The sequence below is a fragment of the Podarcis erhardii genome (assembly GCF_964252035.2).
Source record: "Podarcis erhardii genome assembly, chromosome: 9".
Classification (NCBI taxonomy): Eukaryota; Metazoa; Chordata; class Lepidosauria; order Squamata; family Lacertidae; genus Podarcis; species Podarcis erhardii.
The window spans coordinates 30,228,036-30,249,730 of NC_138512.1; the positions used below are offsets into that span (position 1 = coordinate 30,228,036).

The following is a 21,695-nucleotide window of genomic DNA, read 5'->3' on the forward strand; positions in this document are numbered from 1 at the left end:
TATTATAAATGGCATATCCACGTAATGGCACGCAGTCCTCCCTTTTTATTACTGTACATGTAATAAGAATTTTGCAAGGGAAATGTGTAGGGAACATGTATACAAGGAAGAATGCACACTGAAATAGTAGGCAATACCATCATCGGACTGATGGATCAGTGTAAAAAATAAATGCAATTTGGACCAGAAGGTATGGTACTGAGAGGACAAAAAGGTGGCTCCACAAAACTTGCTGGCAAGAGGTAGAAAGGGAAAGGCAGCAATATTAGAAGATCCCTTGCCCAGAATGGAACATGGTATCAACATAGCCACAGGAACAGATGAAATAGTTTGTAAGATTGCAGGAACCGTTCTTCTGGATCAGATCAAATACTTATCCAGTGCAGCATTCTGTTCTCAAAGTGGCCAACCAGATGCCTTGAGATGCCCAGAAGCAGGACAATACTCTTGTTTCATCAAAGATGATCTACTAAAGGATCATAAAAAGGGATCACAGAAAACAACTCAATTCTAAATGAAAGTTCCAGCCGTTTGGAGTAACTGTATCTAGGTGAAAGATCTACTTGGACTCTAATTGTAAAAAGATATTTTTAACATCTGGTAAGTTATTCGGGTGTGGCTTATAAGCCTGTAACACCAAAAACATATGTCCTCATCTATACGGCCATATTCGATGTAGTGTTGCACCAGGGGTGCATCCACAATATTTTGTCTAATTCTAGACCTATGTTCCAGAATTCTTATCATACATACATTTTTATTACACGGGCATATAATCCCATACATGACATGTGATGATTGGCAAGCTGAAGAACGGTTCAATTTCCAAATGCATCCATCCAGAGTGTGGACCCTGAAACTCTAACGTTAAGTGACATGTGGAAGACCTTGCAGTGCCGACATTTAGAATGGCCCTGAACTGCATTAGGAGATGTCTCCAGTTGAAGAATGTCCGATCTAAGGATTCTTTAATAGTTTTGCCCCTTCTCAGACCAATTAATGGGGAAAGATTGCATCTGGGGATGTGTTGAATTACGTGCCAATGTTTGTTTATTAACTCCTGTATTGAATTCAGTATTTTGTTTATTTATATTCCCAGTGCTTTGTATTTTGATGTTTTGAATGTTTGCTGTAAGCTGCAAGGGGAACAGTTCATTGTGGGGAAAATGTCATAAACATAATAAATCAATCAACTTCCCCCTTCTCTTCCCACCACGCCCTCCCTAAATTTGTTCTGAAGCGTTGGGGGAACCCCTACTACAGGTTTATGGGGCACATAGGGGAGGAGAGGGGGAGAACATTTTGTTGTGCAAAAATCTGTATTCTATTTTGGATACAAACCTTTGTGGTTAGGATTAGCTTTAAGACAACTACCAGCCCTCCTTCTCAGACTTATGATAGAAATTATGTTTCTGAAAGTCTTCTGAGCTATTCATTTGTGTCCCAATTATCATTATTTTGTCATTGTCTACATTTGAGCTGAATTCTGAACCTTCAGCACTAATTGGCAGCATTTTAAATGCCAATGTGCTGACCCAAAATATTCAAATGCTCATCAAATCTATTTGCTCCCATGAAATAATGGACTTTTACTCTTTTCAAATTTATGGAATTAAACACTTTTAAATTCAGAAATAAAAGGGTGAGCAAGCCACTTTAAACTACCAAATGAAGCATGCTGACCACAAAGGTTTTCAAGCTTGAAGGCACTTTTGATTGCCGAGTTGTCTTATCACTCTGACAATGTTGACTCTCGAGCCAATAAAGAAAGTAGGATTTCAAATGTGTAAAGTATTTTAGAGATGTTTGGAAATATCTGCAGTTTAATATCTTTTAAATCTGATTTAAAGGTATACATAACAGTCCAGAGCGTCTGCATATGGTGACTCATATCAGCAGAGCAAGTAGCTCTGCATGAATTTATTTCCTCCACGGGACACTAGACCTTGGAGGCAGGGAACCGTTGCAGATCATACTGCCTGGCATGCTTGAAAGGGATCAATGCACTGAGACTAGTAGTTGCAATACAGTGTTCAGCAAAAACAGCACAGCTCATGCAAGTGCACAGATTTACAGAATATGTGAACCGGTGGTCCACATAGTATGTCCTACTGTTTGGCAGTGGTTCATGCCACAATAAATAAAGTCTTTAAAGATGCCACAGGAATCAGTGGTTTATAACAACGGTAAGTCAATTGTTAAGCATTAAGACAGAACATTGTACAGCAAGGTATCAAAACTATATTTGTATATTGTGCTGCAACTAATTTATGTAAACTTGAAAAATTGGCACAATAATCAGAATGAAAAACTATTTCTTGTTGACTGAATTCTATTAGGATTAAGACACAGAACGGTGTTGATAAGTAATACTTAAATATTTAAGTAATTACTTAAATATTAATCTATGAGTATATTATCTTGGCTACAGCTATTCCAAAAGCTCATCTACAATTTGGGGATTGTCCTGTAAAAACCATCAACCTCAAAAATCTAAGCCCATCTCAGTAGATGCTTCTGTTAAATGCTCTGCAGAATGATTGCCCATTAAACCAGTAGTCAATTTGTCCATTAGGTAAACTTCTACAAAAATACAACTAATGTGACACAAAATGCAAATGTCTGCAGTGCTCAAGTTTATAGCTTCAAATATATATTAACAGGCATTGTAAAAGAAGGTGCTTTATGCTTGTTGGTACATTGGTAAACTTTTCCATAATGCCTGCTGTATTTTCAACAGCTGCTTATATATTCAGTTTGAAGCATGGTTAAGATTAGTCATGTACAGTCTTTTGAGACAGTAGGGAACATGATATTTCTGACCAGCTGCAAAAATTGTAACCTCATAGATGAAAAATGAAAAGAATAAAAGAAAAAGAACTGTTGCCATATCAGTCTTTTCTGCCTTTATGCTTTTGAATTCCTATGAACCTATTATAGAGCTCTAATGTCAAAGCTGTGCAGTGGTCCAGCTGTATTAGGGTTGTTTTTAGTTCACTTTAAGTTTCTTAATTCAACAAGATTATTTGTGATTGTATTGTGCATTTAAAATCCAATCACGTAATTATTAATAAATTGTAATTATTAAAATTATAATGGGTTTAGAATAATTTAAATTACCATTTCTTGATCATGAATGGAACAAAATTAGAAATTCTGGTTAAGGTCATATTGTGTTTCAATACTACAGTTAAATTGTTCCAAATTATTCATTCTCCCCTCTCCCTTAAGTAATATAAAGAAGCTTGGTGAAAATAGGTTGCTACAAGTTTACTTGGCAGGAAAAATCTTTCTTCAGTTGGATGCTAATAATTACCCTATTTCCCTAACTTTCTTACTGGAAAAAGCAGGACATAAATATTAATACATTTAAACAGAGGATGGATGACCATCTGTCATGTATGAGCTAATTGAGATACCTGCATTGTAGGGGGTTGGACTAGATGACCCTCGGGATCCCTTCCAACTCTGCAATTCTATGATTCAGTGGTTGAAACTGAACATTCCGATTGTTTTGATACAAATGTGGTTTTATAATATAACACCAGTTTTTGTGGATAACTTTCATAATTTCATTCAACATTAGGGAGAATTCAGATTTTTGAAGAAACACTGGAAGAAGGCTATGATAATGAACATGTAATATTTTTTTCAGCTGGGGGCACGGGGCAAGGGAGGCAGGTTGTTATCATTTACCGGTAAGCCTCGAGGGGTAGTTAACCTTTGGTCCTCCAGGTGTTGCTGAACTACAACTCTCATGAGACCCAGTTGGCATGGCCAGTGGGATGATGGGAGTTGTCATTCAGGAGGGGCACAAATTGGCCACATCGGCCAAACATACAGTGTTTTTTTACTGTGAGGACTATGTTGATGAACTGACAGAAAATAAGTATTACTGCTAAAAGGAAACTTAAAAAACAAATATAGCATCATAAAATCATTTAGAGACACTCCCTGTGCGGACCAATGTAATGCATTTTTCATTATTATTGTTTATTATCTCATTTTTATTCCACTCTTCATATTAGAACCGCAGAGTAGTTTACTAAAAGATATACAAAAATAATAATAACAAAAACTAAAATCAATATAGCAAAATAATGAAAAACTAAAGCGGAAAGAAAATTCTTCTAATGGACTGTTCCCTAAACCAAATTGTTAACACCCTCACAATGACTCAAAAGCCAAGTGAAAAAGTGTATTTTGCACGTTTTTCCTGTAATTGCATACCCACAAGTATAGAGCACTGGTATGAATGCATAACCCTTCCTTCCTCTGTTTCAAGGCCAAGAAACATACTTTGAAGCAGTGGAAAGCAGACTCGAGCATTCCTAAGTCCTGGAACAGCATCCTTTCTCTCCAGGTACTAGAACTACAAGTCCCAAAGTCTTTGGCAGGTAGCTGATGCTACATGCATAGTTTCTGCTAAGAAGAAAGCTCCTGAAAAGCGTGAAGAGTAATATGTCCTTAGGTAAAGGTAAAGGGGCCCCTGACCATTAGGTCCAGTCGTGACCGACTCTGGGGTTGCGGCGCTCATCTCGCTTTATTGGCCGAGGGAGCCGGCGTACAGCTTCCGGATCATGTGGCCAGCATGACTAAGCCGCTTCTGGCGAACCAGAGCAGTGCACAGAAATGCCGTTTACCTTCCTGCTGGAGCGGTACCTATTTATCTACTTGCACTTTGATGTGCTTTCGAACTGCTAGGTTGGCAGGACCAGGGACCGAACAATGGGAGCTCACCGCGTCACGGGGATTCGAACCACCGACCTTCTGATCAGCAAATCCTAGGCTCTGTGGTTTAACTCACAGCGCCACCCGCGTCCCTACTATATTATTATATATTATGTCCTTAGTACTATATTATTATTTGCTTGGATAATTCAATCCAAACATCTTGTTTCTCCTAAGATTTCTAATATATGAATTTATTTTGCACTTTTACATATAGAGCAGCACCCCTGAACTACATTGTCCTCTATATATCCCAGGACAGCAATTCCCGTTATTTCTCATTCTCCCATAAGTTTTTGGCTATATGTGCAGTCTTTAAACTGTTTATCATATCCATTCTTAATCCTTTTTCGTCCAGCCTAAACAGACTCTGTTCTTTCAAAGTTGAGATTTGTACTCTGAACCCTATATAGAATTATAGAATTGTAGAGTTGGAAGGGCCATCTAGTCCAAACCCCTGCAATGCAGTAATCATATACGTTTCACTCACCTGTAGCTTCTAAACACTTCTAAACACACACACACACACACACACACACACAAACACACACACACTGTGCTAGTCCAGTTGAGAACTAACTAACTAGCATTAAATGCAGCAACTCTTCCAGTGTACCATAGCCATGCCCTTCAAGTGTTCATTACTTTTGTTCCTTTAAGGAGGGTAGTTAAGGATATATATGGCAAATTCCATAAATGTTGTATAACCTAGATATCAAAGACAAATTATCAGCTTCTGTTCAGTCAATGGTGCTATAATTCAAGAATGCTGATCGTGAGATCGAAGTGTAGCTTTGGATTATATCTGGCCCTGTACTTTACAAGACAACTACTATAATTACTTGGCACATGTTCCTCACAAGAGGAATGAATGCAATATGTCATTGTTGTAAAATGCTTAACGGTATGTTTTTGTGCATAAACCCATTTTTTCTCCATAAAAATAATTTGAGTTTACTGAGTAAACTTGTGAAGCAGCATTTCTCTGTCATTATTATGTTATTACTTTTACTTTTATTTACTTGTATTTTGGTAGCATTCAGTATCTCCATTCAGGATCAGATCCTCATCATGATATTCAGTGTTCCAACATAGGGTGGGCTGAGCAGCAGTCCCTGTAGAGAAAATCACAACATCAAAGTTGCATTTAGAGGGGCTGAACCTTCTTGGAAACTGAAGGCATTTTAAAAGTACTCGTTCCTCATGGAATCCTGGCAAGAAAGATAAAATTGTAGCTATAATCCCACATCCATTTATTCCATTATATTTACACACCCACACTGAAACACTGTTGCAAAATTTAGGCCAACACATTGGATTTTGGTTCAAACAGAATAAAAAAAGCAGTCTGTTACTATGTTTTATATACAACATATTGTTTGTGCCCTTAGTATTAACAAATAAAAAGAGATTTGCCACAATGCAATATGCCTGAGGCAACCTATAAGTTACAGCGGTAAGAGATATTCTAAAACAAATGTACAATATTTTATTTATTGCAAATAATCTCATACATTCCCACACCCTTTAGTCAATGAAGACCATAACTATATTTCAGAAGAAAGGATTAATGATTAACACCATCCCTTTTACAGGCTTAGAATAAGTCCTTGTCCATACTTAATGCAATAATAAAATTCTCTTCAGTTGATTAAAATATGCCCAGTATATAAATGACAGGGGTGGGAAAACACAGGCTCATTACAAATAATGCAGGACTGGTAAAGAATTGCAGAGAGTGAATTCATAAGGGGGAAGAGGGTTGTCAGAGCACCTCCTATCCATCAGGCTGCCACTATGTTTGTTGAAGCATATACCAGTTCTTCTGGCTTTGCATGGCTTCCATAAGAAGCCGCCTGAGAAAAGGTTAAGTCCTTCTCAGTGCTCTAAAATAGCTAACAAGGCCTGATCAGAGCTCAATATAAGGCAGAGAGTGGAATTCTGATGATCAGCTGATGGCACACTGCCCTCTTAGGTACTGGGAACCAGTCCCTGCTCCTCTTCAGTTCCTCTGTTTCTCATCTGTAGCCACTCTTCCAGCTCCTCCTTCCACTTATCAGCCTCCTCGAGGGCACCCTGGCTCCACTTTCTTCTTACAATTACCTAAGCTGAATGTCTGGTGAAAGATTCCCACCAGCTTTGAGCACCCTCCCTAAAAGGCTTTCCACAGGCTTTTCTGGGAAGCTGGCTAGGTACTGACACTCTTCAGTCAGCATTGTAACTTAATCCTACCATTCCGCTTTGGAATGCTCCAAGTGGCTTCAAAGGTCATGCTCAGAATACGCCAGCTCATTACAATACACTGAAGCTGGAGCTGCAGCAGATACTTGCTCTTAAGGAGAACAGGCATTCAATGAATGGTGGGGTCAAGTGTTAACCCAACACTTTCTTGGATTTCTCTGGGTCAAGTTTCAGCCAATAACCTACAGAATGTGCAGTTATTCTTAAGTAGAGTTGAACTGAAACTAACTTGCTTACTTTGGAACCTTGTTTGCAGGCAGCAAAGTTGCACCCCTATTTTAATCAATGCACGGAGGGAGCTAGAGGTTGTCCCCTGACACTGAATAACCCCCCACCCAACCATTCAGTGCTGGAAGACAGGACAGCATCTACACATTGCCTGGGCAACCAGACAACTCTCCAGATCTTCTAGCAAAATAGTAGTGATTATTGTGGCTGTAACAGGCATAGAAGAAACAAATTTGGAAGTTAATTGAGTAGTTTTTTCCAAGGGGATTTCCTACCCCACAAAGACCAAGTTCCATCCCCAAATTTTCTGTTGGATGATTATTTTGCTCAGTCCTGGTTTTAAGACTTTATTGACATACATAACCTGTAAAGTTTATAAGCAGGTTCAAGGTATGTACAATACCTGTTATAATTGACTCAAACACTTCAGTAAGCAATAGAGTTATCAGTGAAGATAACATTCCAGTGGTTTAAGTTTGGAGACATGCTCAGTATTAAGAATCATCTCAACACTTCTAGTTTTCTACTAGCAGCTCTCAGCAAGCAGATTGTGAATTTTTCCATGCATCTTGAGAGTGTTGGATCACTGATTCACCACATCCAGCACTCACAAACCCCTCCATCTCCAAGTACTTTCAAAATCAGCATTTCCCTTCATTCAGGAAACCCCTTGTCTAGTGATTTACTAACTGGGAAACAGAGGCCTGTGCTGGTGATTGTGTTCTCCACATGCAATACTATTTAGCATGAGACAGTGAGGAAAACATACAGCAGAGAGACGGAGCTTAATTTCTAAGATATAAATACTGGGAAACCTGACCAAAGACATGCAGGCTATAGGAAAAATATAATGTTACTAAAACAAATGCTCGTGGTAATTTCTAACCTACAAAAGTCTGTGGTGAGAATAAGTAGCTTTAACCCAGAGACCAACATCTGGCAAGTGTCTCCAGAGAAGCAGAATAGAAGTTAAATGTAGATCTCCCAGTTCATGGCTTCAGTATGAGTTTAAGATAAAACATAGCCCGACTGTGTGGCTATATTGCTACAAGAGAAATAACTGAATGGTCTCACATAGACAACACCTGACCAGACTCCAGTGTCCCTTAGTTTACCACCTCCAGATGTTCACATTTAGCACCCAGCTCTTGATAGTCATGCTTAATTTTTACAGCTGTACCAGAGTTATATTTTGATATTATTTCAAACGCTCTCTTCTATTGAACAGTAAGTATTTTTATATATTATTTTATATATACATTTTGCAGTAACCATCTTCTCAACTAAGGATATGCACGGTGTGTGTGTTGATTGCACAATGAACTGGTACCTACAATGTATTGCTATTGTTGCAAATACAGGGTTGTAGCCAAGTAAGTTTTACTCAAAGGAGACCTATTGATATTGATGGGACTAAGTTAGTCATGTTCCTTAATTTCAGTGGGTCTGAATATGACCAGCTGGGTTGGATACAACCCAGAATATTTACTGACATAGTTTACATTTCTCTGCCTTAAAGTGTTGGGTACTTTCAGCTGTACTATACTTGGGCTAAGGCAGGCAGGAGGCCCTTACTGTTTAAAGTCTGGTAATAGCAGTGTGCACATTTATTCTAAAATGGTTTTAATACTAGAAAGATTCAACATGAAGCACTGCGGAAAACTAGATAAGAAATGAGCAAAGGTTACATTGGTGGGGGAAGGAAGAGGATGGTGTGGTTTGCTAATGAGTATAGATCTGAGACTTCCTTTTATGATATCAGACATAACCTGATTTATCAATCAAAGAAAGGGTTTGGTAGAGTTCCACTCAATTAAGTCATATAGTTTTGCTTTATTGTGTTAGAATATGATAATTATGATATCATCCATGCCTGGATTTTTTGTATTAGGGATTTGCCTAGTTGTTGATTTAATAAAGCTGAAAGGATTGCCTAACCAAATCAGATCTGTGTTAAATCTTTATATACTGACCTCATAGTGGCAAAGTAAACTCAGCACTAGACAGCAGACAAACCCAGACAGGAAGCAGCAATATAAATCAGATTCATATTGGGGAGGGAGGGGAGAGTAAGAATTCACAACACAATAAGGTACACAGTTAGTTAGTTACTTTCCTTTTTGTTGTTTTACTTTGAGACCTTCTGCACCAATAAAAACCTTACAATGTTGGCAAAAAAAAAATCCTCTCTGATGTTGGGTAGTCTAATAACAATCAATGTTTAATTATGTTGAACACCCAACCCCTTTTCTGTATGTAGGTCTTGCTAGCTTTTCTATTGCTTGTCTCCTAGGATACCTTTTTATTGGACAGACAATTCCAAGATACAACAAAACAACACCAAAAACAAGTAGCAAGCAATAGGGCTGAAACTTAAAAAGAAGACAATAAGGCAGCTAAATGTCTGAGCAGTGAATACTACCATAAGCATTAAGGTCTACAGCAGTTAGGAAAATAGATGTCACCTCCAGTGACTGCTGAAGGAACCCTTGGGGTCCCTACCAACTCTACAATTCTAGGAATCTATGAAGAAAAAGGTGCTTGAGACTGAAGTAAAAGACTGCTATGACCTGGATGCTACGCGATGGTGATGGAGACCCACTATAGAGGTGAGAGAGCAAAATGCAATTTTAACTAGTCTGGTGAAATCTACAATTTCAGGTATTCTTCATTTTATCACCTTTCCCCCTATGCTTACAAATAGTATTGAATGGTGAGGGAAAGGGAATTAGGGATGATGGGCAGATCTGTCCTGAAACTTGGAAGTGTGTCTGTTGTTCTATTTCATGTGGTGTGACAGCTAAGAGGGCACTCAGACATTCACTCGTATAGGAAAGAAATCTTGAATGGTGCTCAGTTTCTTGACTTTTTTGTGGTTGTGGGATCTATTAATCCTTTTTCTATTACACTGGGAACATATTGTTTATTTAAGGTAAAAGGGCTCCAGATTTCCAGTTTTACTATGCTGTTAACTTAAACATATACAGAAATATCAGCTCTGTGTGAGACAGCTCATTGGACTAAATGTGCAATAATATAACTCTCTGGCTTTTAACCAAATCTTGGTTTCACACATACACCCTTTTAAGGCATAGTGGGTATGTCTCCATAACAGTTCATTGTGGACACAGTGCTGCTGATGCATGCAAGTTTTGTGCAGTGTCCACATGACGCTAGCCTCATAAAATGATGTTCATTTTATTTTCTCATTTAAACCAGATTTACCATTTCTGCATAAAATCATTTATTAAAAAACACATGGAAATAGTAAAGCCAGATTAAGTGGGAGAGGGGATGGGACAGGATAGTGTTTTGCAGATGACAATGTCATGCGGATACTGAAAAACTAGCAAACATGAATAGCTGCACCATGTCCACAACGAACTGTCTTGTGAAAGCGCCCAGTGAAAGTGGTTTGAGCCTATTCACAGGACCAGATTCTTCATGGATCTTCCTCTATGCAGTGCAAAAAAATTCTATCCTTCCATGATAATATTTTCCTTTACTGTTGTCAACAAAACATGTGCAGAATATTAAAATCAGTATGCTTCAAAGCAGAATTTCAAATGTTTCCAGAAAACAAGAAAGTCTTATTTCACTGAGAAAAAGTAGGAAGTTTCAGCATTCACAAATTGCCTTCCATGCATAAAAGGCAGGTCTCAAAGAAGCCCTGGAATAACTGTGAATACAAGTTTATCAGTAATCCATCAGAAGCAACAAAATTCAAAGCTGATAGAGCAGAGAGATAATGTATTCAAAGTCAAGTGGAACAGAAGCCAGAATGTTCTAGCTGTAATATTTTCCTCCATCACAACATCATGCTGGCCGTCATGGGTCAGTTACACTCTATACAATCATGTGAGTGTTGCTTTGCATTTATATTTCTCAGAAGTCGTATCTTAGGCCTTCAATTCTTTGTTTTTCAACAGCAATAGAACACTTTGCAAGGGATACCAACGTGGCACACAAATTATGCATTCAAAGCTCCATATAAACCTTTCAGAAGTAATTCTACACAACAGCCTGATTTTGCCAGGTGTTGAAAATTTCTCTGAATAACAGAATGGCCGGAAAATGCAGCCTGCACCAATGTGCAAGTAAATATACAGTGCCTGACAAAAGTAATCCGAGTGAGAACAGTGAACTATATAAATATTCCGAGCTAGAATTAAAAACATGTATTCTAAAAGGAAAAAGACTGATCAAATCTGTCACAAAAAAGAGTAAACTTTTACTAGCAGCTACTAAAGCCCAGTTTATGGAGCTCAATTCTAAAAATGGCATGTATTAGTTTGTTAGATACAGCTGACTGGCTTATAGTAAAGATTCAAGGAACTTATCTGAGAAATTTGGTTATTATTGTATTGTACATATCCATTTTAGATGATAGCTCACTAATATTAGAAATTTATTTTTTAAAGTTTTATTTGCTATAAAGTCAATATTCTGTTTTAGATATAGAGATGGAGGAGAGAGATGAGGGAGAGAGAAAGTTGTATCACTATATGTGTGATATCCTATAAATGTGGTCTTTTTGTAAGCAATACTAGAGATACTCTCTTACCAGGAAATACTTGTCTATAGTGTACACTTTCATCACTGTGGGAAGAGAAAAAATTAAATGGGGAAAAAACATCTCAGATGCACAGCCAAAATATAATGTTGGGGAAATGTGAAGAAGCAAGGATATATAAAATTATGCAGTTGCTGCATGCTTAGCTTGTAAAATGAAAGATTTTCAACAATCTCAACTGTGCAGATTTGGATCTTGGCCAATTTTTAAGTTGACACAAGCCACTAGTAACAAGCCTATATGTAAAACCAAACTGAATGGATGAAAAAAGCAAAAGCTTCCAGCAGTCCACTGTAGCCAAACTGAGCACTCCCATTCCAAGTTCTCCCAGACATCATTCATAATATTATGATGAAAGATTATATGATCCTAGTCATATTTGTTATCTTCTCAGGAATTAAAAACCTATTTACTTTATCAAGGTACATGTTATATGCAGGCAGAAGTCGGCTTCTGTATGCATATCCCTAGCTGACAGAAAATTGCATACAGAGATGGGTGGTTGCATAATGATGCTCTTTCCAGGCCCAAAAGCTAGGGCTGCTAGTAGTCCTTTAAACACTGATTCTGTTGAGTCACTGCTAGGAAAGACAGTAAGGTTAAATCTTTGTCTGCTTTCCTTCTCACACAGTTGACAGTTCAGCTATTTCTTAAAGTGCTACACATGTGCAACTCTGGTGACAGAACATATCCACTGTTGATTCACACTCGTTATGTAATACGCTTAACTCAGTTGATTATTTGAATTGACCGTAACGGATGGAGAGGGGAGGCCAACAGCTTGCTGAAGCAAAAATTTTAAAAATGGATTAATAGACAGTCTCCTCTTTATGTGTATGGCGTCTTCACATACACAGATCAAAGGAAACCAGTGGATGTCTTTAGAAGTAGGCTAAACAAGCTTTTAGTTGTGCTTGTTTATGCGGATTCAGTTTCTGAGATAGGATGACTGAAGAACCTTTTGAGGTCACTTCGAGCTGTATATCCAAAAAGGTCCCATCAGAAGACAGAATTCCTTCTGGCAGAAGGATGAAAAATGTGATGATCTCAAGCAGATAAATAAATGTGGAACCTGAGAGATGTCAGTCAAATGGGAAATTAAGCCATTGCATCGTTTCCAATGGAGAAACTTTGGTAAAAGTCTGCCAGATCAGAACAGTTAGGCTGGACTGGGTCATGTGGAAAGGCCTGAGGTCTAAAAAAAAAGTTTCCAGATCAAGATAGTTCTCAGCAATCCAGCGCTGTTCTGCATCTTACCACTACCACACAACTACCTTGCGTCTTCATTTCCTTTGCCTCACCTCGTTTTATTTCATCTCTTTTACACCAACCTAGTTTTGTGTCTTTCCCAAGACCTAATCCTCTGATTTGACGATTTCTATGGCTTCACTGGGAAGAATTTCACATCCAACTGATGCACGTAGAAAACAAGTCTATGACTGAGGTTATACGACCCTAAACAAGTCCTCACACATCCATAAGGCCTGCATCAAATTTTGTAAATTCCAGCTAAACTTCAAAAGTAATCTATTAAATAGAGCATTTTACACTCTTTTAAAAAAACTCTATTGAAATTAGTAGGAATCTTCACTAATATTAATTTTCTTTGATATGCAAAATGTGGCTAGCCTATTTAATAGCACACAATATGGTGCTGCTAAACTGTGTTAGTACCCAATATGGTGCCATTACAACTCTGTTAGTTAATCATTTCTGCACCTTTATCTAGGTGAACAAAAGCCATGCTGCTGAATCTGCACAGCTTCATATTAGGAATTGGATTCTCATGTGACAGTATTATTGTTCCAAAAGTTCATGTTCTGTTATTATTTTATTTTGTACTTGTTAGATTAGTATTATAAATTTGTGATAATGTAAAACAGCCATATTTTCCCTTTTGGAAAATCTCCAGAATTATTTAAATAATACCAGGAGCACACACTTAAAGATCAGTCACAATTTCTTTTTTTAAAAAAAGCAGATTAAAGAAATTCAATAATGTTTTCTCAATCAACAAGGCAAGATGCAAACTCTGTGTATGTGTCTGCGTGTTTAAGCTGTTTATATCCAGAAATGGTGGAACAGAGAAAAGAAAATACTTTATTCTGGTTATAGCTGCACATGTGATCTGCCTTCTGTAAAATAGATGGCCAACTACACTTTCATTAAATTAGAACAAGATGACAAATATAAAATTTGCTAGCATGCACAGCAGACAAGCATTAAACATTATGGAAGGTTTCTACAGTACAAAAATGGATTTGAGCACTAGGGAAGAAAATATATTGAAAGTACTTTCTAATGAGTTTCATTCATTTCTCCTTCCCACGCAGTGGGACTTATAATGGCAGTACATTTGATATCTGATTGTGAATCTGGGGAAGCACGTACTTCACAGATGTATTAACTTGAAAATATTGGTAAAAAGCAGACGAAGAGCCATGGATGATGGGCCTTTAAGTTTGAATTTACAGTGGCAACTAGTACAATGGGTGACCAATGACACCACACAATGTCCATTTAATGCACTGCATTAAACACACACACACACACACACACACACACACACACACACGCGCGCGAACTGCATGGTCTATATTGAAACAAAAAATAATAAGAAATCAGTTTGAAAGACAAAGGAAGCTTGCAAGTGCTAACAGAAAATGCTGGTGATAGCTATCCATCAGAAAGCTACATATAGAATCATAGAATTGAAAGGGACCATGAGGATCATGTAGTGCAACCTCTTGCAATCTTTTACTCAACAGGAGCTTGAACCTATGACTCTGAGATTAAGTGTCTCTGGCTCAACTGACTGAGTTGTCATGATTTTAAGAATGGACACTCCCAGCAAAATCTAAAGACAATAATTTCCCTCGAAGGAAATTAGTTAATTCACAGAACAAATGAGATTATTGTCATCTAAATTATTACAGTCTGATAACAGGGTTATTTGAGAAGTTGAAGTATTATTCTGCTGACTCCACATCAAAATATTTTCTGTTATCAAAATAGACATCTATAAACTGTCTCTGTTGGACAGGAAACCAAATTAGGTAATAATAAATCAATCAAATGAAGCTAGGAACTAGATAATTCCATGTATTATGAAAAATAAAACCAATAAATGTTATTTAAAATAAACTGAGCTCTATTAGATAAAACTGAAGAAGGCGTTTCTGCAGTATGATGTAAGTCAGGTTCATCAAGTCATTCTGTAGAGCATCTATTGGGAGATGGCTGCCCAGATATTTTTGCTTCCATCATTGACTATGTAGAAAAACTTTGTGAAATTTACCCAGAATCCTGAAACGTTCCTCAAAGGACTCACAAATTGATTAATTTTTGATAGTGCATTTTAGAAAAGGTCCCACTCACAATCCCATTTCTAAAAAGCTCGGTGCATCCATTCGTTTTAGAAGTGTCGTATCAGGGATAAATCAATGTGTTAAGAATTGCTTGGTAATATTGTTGTGGTATTAATCTTACAGAACAGATCATCAGCACGATTACCTTTGGCATTCTGTGTGCACAGAGTTCCATTCTAAGCATGAAAAGCCTTCTAATGCCAACATAGGAGAGCTATATATTGAATGATCTGCCACCATTCAATATTTAATCCTGCAATTGAAACCACTAAAGGGATACAACAAAGTAACAAGATGAATGAATTGTGACCTCCAACTTGCAAAATGACATCCTGAACAATTTATCTTTTGGGCATGTAGTGCATCCCATGGCTAATATTTCTATCACTTCTCCCGAGTTTAGGATTTGTAGATTTGATCAATGCTACATTAGCAAAGTACCTGAGGTGACAGACTGGGAATCCATTGCTTATGCTTGAACAATACGCTAGGTCAATTTGGAATATCTGGGGTCTGAAACAAAGGCCTATTAATGAAAAATCAATTTTATTTCAAAAACTGCATTCCTAAGCATCTCTTGCAATGTGACTAGAAATAAAGTGTTTGTGAGTTGTGAAAAAAGCAATAAGGACTTGAACTAGGAAGCAGGTGTTTTTAAGTTTAGAAAGCATTGTGCTTTTTAATATTCTGGTTACTTGCCTCTGTATGGAAAATTATTAGTCCATACATAAAACATCTGTACAAAGGTTGTGATAAATCCCAAAGAGTGATAATACTTGGGGGAGGAATCTAATTGGTGCCTGTGATCAAATTTCAGTGGGTGTCTCCACTAAAAGAAGAGAAAGGATTGATTTTTGCTGATTCAAATTCCCCACTGCAGTCTCCCATGCTATCTTGCACTCAGTCCCCAACTCTCCAAAGGAGATTTTTGGGGAAGATGGGAAATGCATGAAGCAGGGGGAAATGGATCAAGAGTCCTGCCCAGGACACCATTATAGTCCACTCTTAGATAAAGCACTCTGCCCTTTACACTGATTATACTATCCAGGTAAATATTTAGATTCTCTTTGCTCCCCTTCACCAGCCATGATGGGGCACAAATTCAGTTTCCAAGTGTGGCTAACACAGTTCTTAATGGGTTACACCAACTGGAATTGAATCCACACAAATAGAAGACTACCCTGAAACTTTGTGATCAAGCAAGCATTCCTGCCTGGTCATGACAGGACAAGGAAAACACCCATTTCTCCCATCCACTATATACACATTTCTTAGAGAGATAAATTCTGGGCAAGGAAACAATAATGTATTAAAACTCTCAAGTTCAACACTTACAGTATTTTTTTGTGTTTGGGTACAGACATCCATTTAAAAAATGTTTGTGCCACAGCTATTCTGTTTCTTTTCCTGTGGCTGTCTTCCCCCCTATTTTTGTGCAAGCAGAGCTGGACTCAGACTGATAGTTTTTCCTAGGATAGTCAACACAAAGCATCACCTTTTGAGACAAGGCCCTGGCCATTGCAAGTTTGCTCACATGTAATTATGTAACAGTTCCTCCACATTGGATTAGAGGCAATTTTACAACTAAATGCAATTCTGAACAAATCAAACACAGTATCTATACTGTATTGTGCTTTCTGGCAGTGAAGACTCACAATGAACAAGCATACACATGCATTATGGAAGGACAGGAAAGGGCAAGCAAGCTGGGAGAGTCCTACAGTTCTTTGTCTGTAAATGAGGACAACAACAAAGAGAAATGTTTGTGTAGTACCATTTTTAAATATCCTTGCCTTTTCATAGCTTTTTATATACCTAGCCTATGGGCAAATTTGTTTATTTTTTATTTCCTAAAGATGGGATAAAGCATTGTCATCACTGGCTTTTGTGCCTCTACTGAAAGAGTACAGAAAAGGGAGCAAAGGTTTATATTATACCAGTTTGCTCATTCTCAGATCCTGCGATCATAATCTAAGGCCCTTCTTCATGTGCCCCCTCCATGAGAGGCTGGAGGGTAATTAAACTATCTATGGCCTTTTAAACTATGTTTTGGTTTGGGGGGTATTCTTTTTGTTTGTTGCTATGTTACGTATTGTATTTTTATATTGTAAACCACCCTGTGATCATGAATGGCAATATAGAAATTTAATAAATAACAACAATATTATTTTTATTTTAATAAGAAATAAAGCAGTTGCTACTAGAGGAAAAAAAGGTGATAGGCATTATTATTATTATTATTATTATTATTATTATTATTATTATTATTATTATTTCTCCTCTCTAGTCTTCTCCAGGCTAAGCATATCCAACTCCGGAATTGTTCCTCATAAAGCTTGGTTTTCAGACCAATTTATTATCCTTGTCACCTTCGTCTGCACACGTTCCAGCTTCTCAATACCTTTCTGAAACTGTGGTACCCAGAACTGGACACAATACTCCAGATCAAGGAAAATCAGAGTGGTAATATACTTAGAATCATAGAATCATAGAATCATAGAGTTGGAAGAGACCACAAGGGCCATCGAGTCCAACCCCCTGCCAAGCAGGAAACACCATCAGAGCACTCCTGACATATGGTTGTCAAGCCTCTGCTTAAAGACCTCCAAAGAAGGAGACTCCACCACACTCCTTGGCAGCAAATTCCACTGTCGAACAGCTCTTACTGTCAGGAAGTTCTTCCTAATGTTTAGGTAGAATCTTCTTTCTTGTAGTTTGGAACCATTGCTCCGTGTCCGCTTCTCTGGAGTAGCAGAAAACAACCTTTCTCCCTCCTCTATGTGACATCCTTTTATATATTTGAACATGGCTATCATATCACCCCTTAACCTCCTCTTCTCCAGGCTAAACATGCCCAGCTCCCTTAGCCGTTCCTCATAAGGCATCGTTTCCAGGCCTTTGACCATTTTGGTTGCCCTCCTCTGGACACGTTCCAGTTTGTCAGTGTCCTTCTTGAACTGTGGTGCCCAGAACTGGACACAGTACTCCAGATGAGGTCTGACCAGAGCAGAATACAGTGGCACTATTACTTCCCTTGATCTTCTGTTGATTCAGTCTAGAATTGCATTTGTGTGTGTGTGTGTGTGTGTGTGTGTGTGTGTGTGTGTTTTTGCTGCTGCTTTAGATCCTTTGCATGTGTACTGTTAGCAAGCCAGGTGTCCCCTATCCTATATCTGTGCATCTGATTATTTCCACCTAAGTGCAGAACCTTACATTTGTCCCTGTTGAAATTAATGTTGTTAGTTGGGACCTGGTTTTTCAATCTGTTAAGATCTTGAATCTTGATTCTTCAGAGGTAATGAGATATTAGCGAGCCCTCCCAGTTTGGTGTCGTCTTCAAATCTGATGTACGTGTGTGTGTGTGTGTGTGTGTGTGTGTGTGTGTGTGTGTGTGTTGGCTGAAATCATTGTCCAAAAGTTTGGCTGCAGAACACTACTTCAGAAAATAGCAGGTGTCTATTACAGCAGTGTGATTTGTTTTACCTGTTTAAGTTCAAAGAACATAATCAGATACAAAGATCCTGCTCCTTTAAAAGTTGCCCAACCAAAGAAGTTATCGCTAGATGCAGCTTTTCATACCTTTTGAAAAGTGTCAATTTTTAAATTGTTGGTAGCTCCATCTCCTTGACAAAATTAGATTAAATATTTCTCATTTTAAGTTTCTTGTTGGTACATTTTATGCAGGTCTCTCATGGCAGCATCATAAGACTGTACTACAGAAAGATCTAAATCGACACCAGCAAGGAGTAAATGACAATTCTAACTGCCTGCCCCCCAGAGGTTAATGGTGAGAGAATATAACACATTAGACTCCAAAAGAATATTTGCAAAAGAGAAACAAAATAGTAAGATATATCGTGTGTGTGTGTGTGTGTGTGTGTGTGTTCTGAGAGCTCACCCGAAAACAAATGAAGTGGAAATGAGTTGCAATATTATTTCAGTGAAAATTCCATATACAGACACAAACATTCACAAACTTGTAAAAAACCATACATTTCTTCCCCTTCTTTGCATGCTTGCATAATTCTTCAAAAATTAGACTGGTATATATCCAGACTCCCCTGTGTTCCTACATCCCAAACAAAATTATAAAGGAGGCTTTCAGGCTCCTTAAATGGAAAAATTCTGGGAGCGCTGAACAAGCCCTCTCATGAGTCAGAATCATGACAGCCACTAGATATTCTGCCTCCACATTGCAGCGCGTATGCACAGTTGAACTGTTGCATTTTTAAAAGACATTTCCCTTCTTCCTTCAAAAGCACTATTTTCTTGCAAAATTACATGTAACACATTTCCCTTTTGACAACCTCCCCCACACCATCTGTCTAAGACAGAAGTAAGTGTCTCAATATCACTACTGGAAGGGACCCCAAGCTTAATATTATATATTTCCTTCTATTAGTGTGATTGACTGACAAGCTATCATCTAAGAGACTGTTTCAAAAATAAATAGTGTAAATCTAGTTCTTGGGATTCTGCTGCTTCAGGGGCCTTGAGGATCTAAATCTTGGTTTTAAAGACAACACGTTTTATGTTATCTATGTACTAAAAAGATAAAATAGGGTTTTACTTTATTTTAAAAAATGGTAAAGGTAAAGGGGCCCCTGACCATTAGGTCCAGTCGCAGAAGACTCTGGGGTTGCGGCGCTCATCTCGCTTTATTGGCCAAGGGAGCTGGCGTACAGCTTCCGGGTCATGTGGCCAGCATGACTAAGCTGGTTCTGGCAAACCAGAGCAGCGCACGGAAACGCTGTTTACCTTCCCGCCGGAGCGGTACCTATTTATCTACTTGCACTTTGACGTGGTTTCAAACTGCTAGGTTGGCAGGAGCAGGGACCGAGCAACAGGAGCTCACCCCGTCATGGGGATTCAAACCGCCGACCTTCTGATCGGCAAGTCTTAGGCTCTGTGGTTTAACCCACAGTGCCACCCAGTCCCAGTTTTTTAAAATGGACAATTCACTATTTAGTGTCTCTGTATACTATAAACACACCAGTTATGTCAAACTTTTAGCTAGGAAACTTTTTTCTTTGACATAAGTAATGATTTATCACTTGCATTCTTTTCACAAGCCCAAGAATGATTACTGTAAGATTTTTCTACACAGTTCACACTTAATAATGCTCACATTACATTTATGCATAAAAGGTTCAAATAAATAAACTAAACTGACTAACTCCTTAATTCTTTATATGGTCTCTTTGAAACATTCTGTCATTTAAAGCTAAATGAAATGTTAAGATAGCATTACTGGAGATGCTAAAATCTCATGTCAGGATTTTATCTTACATTTTGTGAGCATCTCTAAAGAGGAAACTGTACAAATCCATAGTTCATTCCACATATCAACATTGTTCCCCTCTATTTGCAGGCATGGAAAATGAGGTATATTCCACGTGTCCCATGCATTTCCTCTTCACAGATATTACCAAAGGTTTCGGAGGAACAGCAGGGTGGGATGCAGCCACACAAAAGCAAGCTCCCATACCTGTATGATAAAATACAAATTGGGCCCTTGAAGTGCCTGTTGTCTGGTAGTTTTATATTTACATTGGTTCCTCGGGTTAAGAACTTAATTCGTTCTGGAGGTCTGTTCTTAACCTGAAACTGTTCTTAACCTGAGGTACCACTTTAGCCAACGGGGCCTCCCACTGCCGCCGCGCCACCGCTGCCCGATTTCTGTTCTCATCCTGAAGCAAAGTTATTAACCTGAGGTAATATTTCTGGATCAGTGGAGACTGTAACCTGAAGCGTACCACTGTATTCCTGAAATGTATGTATTACACAAAGCTCTCAGAGCAGCTTACAAATTAAAAAAACAAGAAAATACACAAGAAAAGCACCACAGCTGAGTACAATTCTAGCATTAAAACAAAACAAAACCAAGTAAGATCACAATGCAATCTTAAGCAAGTTTACTAAAAGTCACATTGAGCTGACTAGGTCTTATGATTCAAAAGGTCTAGGAAAATTCAAAGGTTTTCACCTTGCACTGAAAAGGAAATAAAGACAGCATCAAAGGTGGACATTCCAGAGGTAGGGTTACACAATTGAAAAGGCCCTGGCTCTGGTCACCACCCAACTTACTTGAAAAGGTTCAGGGGGCTTGGAGGAGACCCTGAGGGGTCGGTCTCAATGCAAATTCAGCAGGAAAAAGGTGGGCCTTCACATTCACTGGTTCTAAGCCATTTAACGGTTTTATTGATTAAAGCTAGCATTTTGGAAATTGAGAAGTCAATGTTGCTGCTTGAAAACTGGTAAAGTACGTTCTGCAAGTTCTGCATCAGTCCATAAGCTGCTATATTTTGCATTAACTGTAGTTTGTGAAAAGTCCACAAAAGCAACTCAAGTACGCTGCATTGCAAAAGTCTAATATACACCTATTTTTAATTTGACTTTATACTAAAATACTTTCATTTCTGAGAATTGTTGGACACACACCCCTTCCTCCACATAAAAGCTTTCATATACTGAAACGTGTACTTTTCATCTATAGAACAAAAGAGAAAAAGTCAGTAAACTAAGAATGTGTATATTTAATCAATTAATCAATG

General features: G+C 38.1%; 1 protein-coding gene across 26 annotated transcripts in view; it reads right to left on the reverse strand.

Moving 5' to 3' along the window:
• Window positions 1–21,695, reverse strand: part of TENM3 (teneurin transmembrane protein 3) — a 1,299,256-nt gene that overhangs the window by 262,983 nt on the left and 1,014,578 nt on the right. For 16 of the 26 annotated variants that reach the window (XM_081875177.1, XM_081875167.1, XM_081875168.1 and 13 more), the window contains one exon: window positions 5,754–5,846. The exons of the other annotated variants lie outside the window; for them this stretch is intronic. In XM_081875177.1, coding sequence (XP_081731303.1) covers window positions 5,754–5,846 — 93 coding nt within the window. The remainder of the gene's footprint in view (window positions 1–5,753; window positions 5,847–21,695) is intronic. 26 annotated transcript variants of the gene reach the window in all.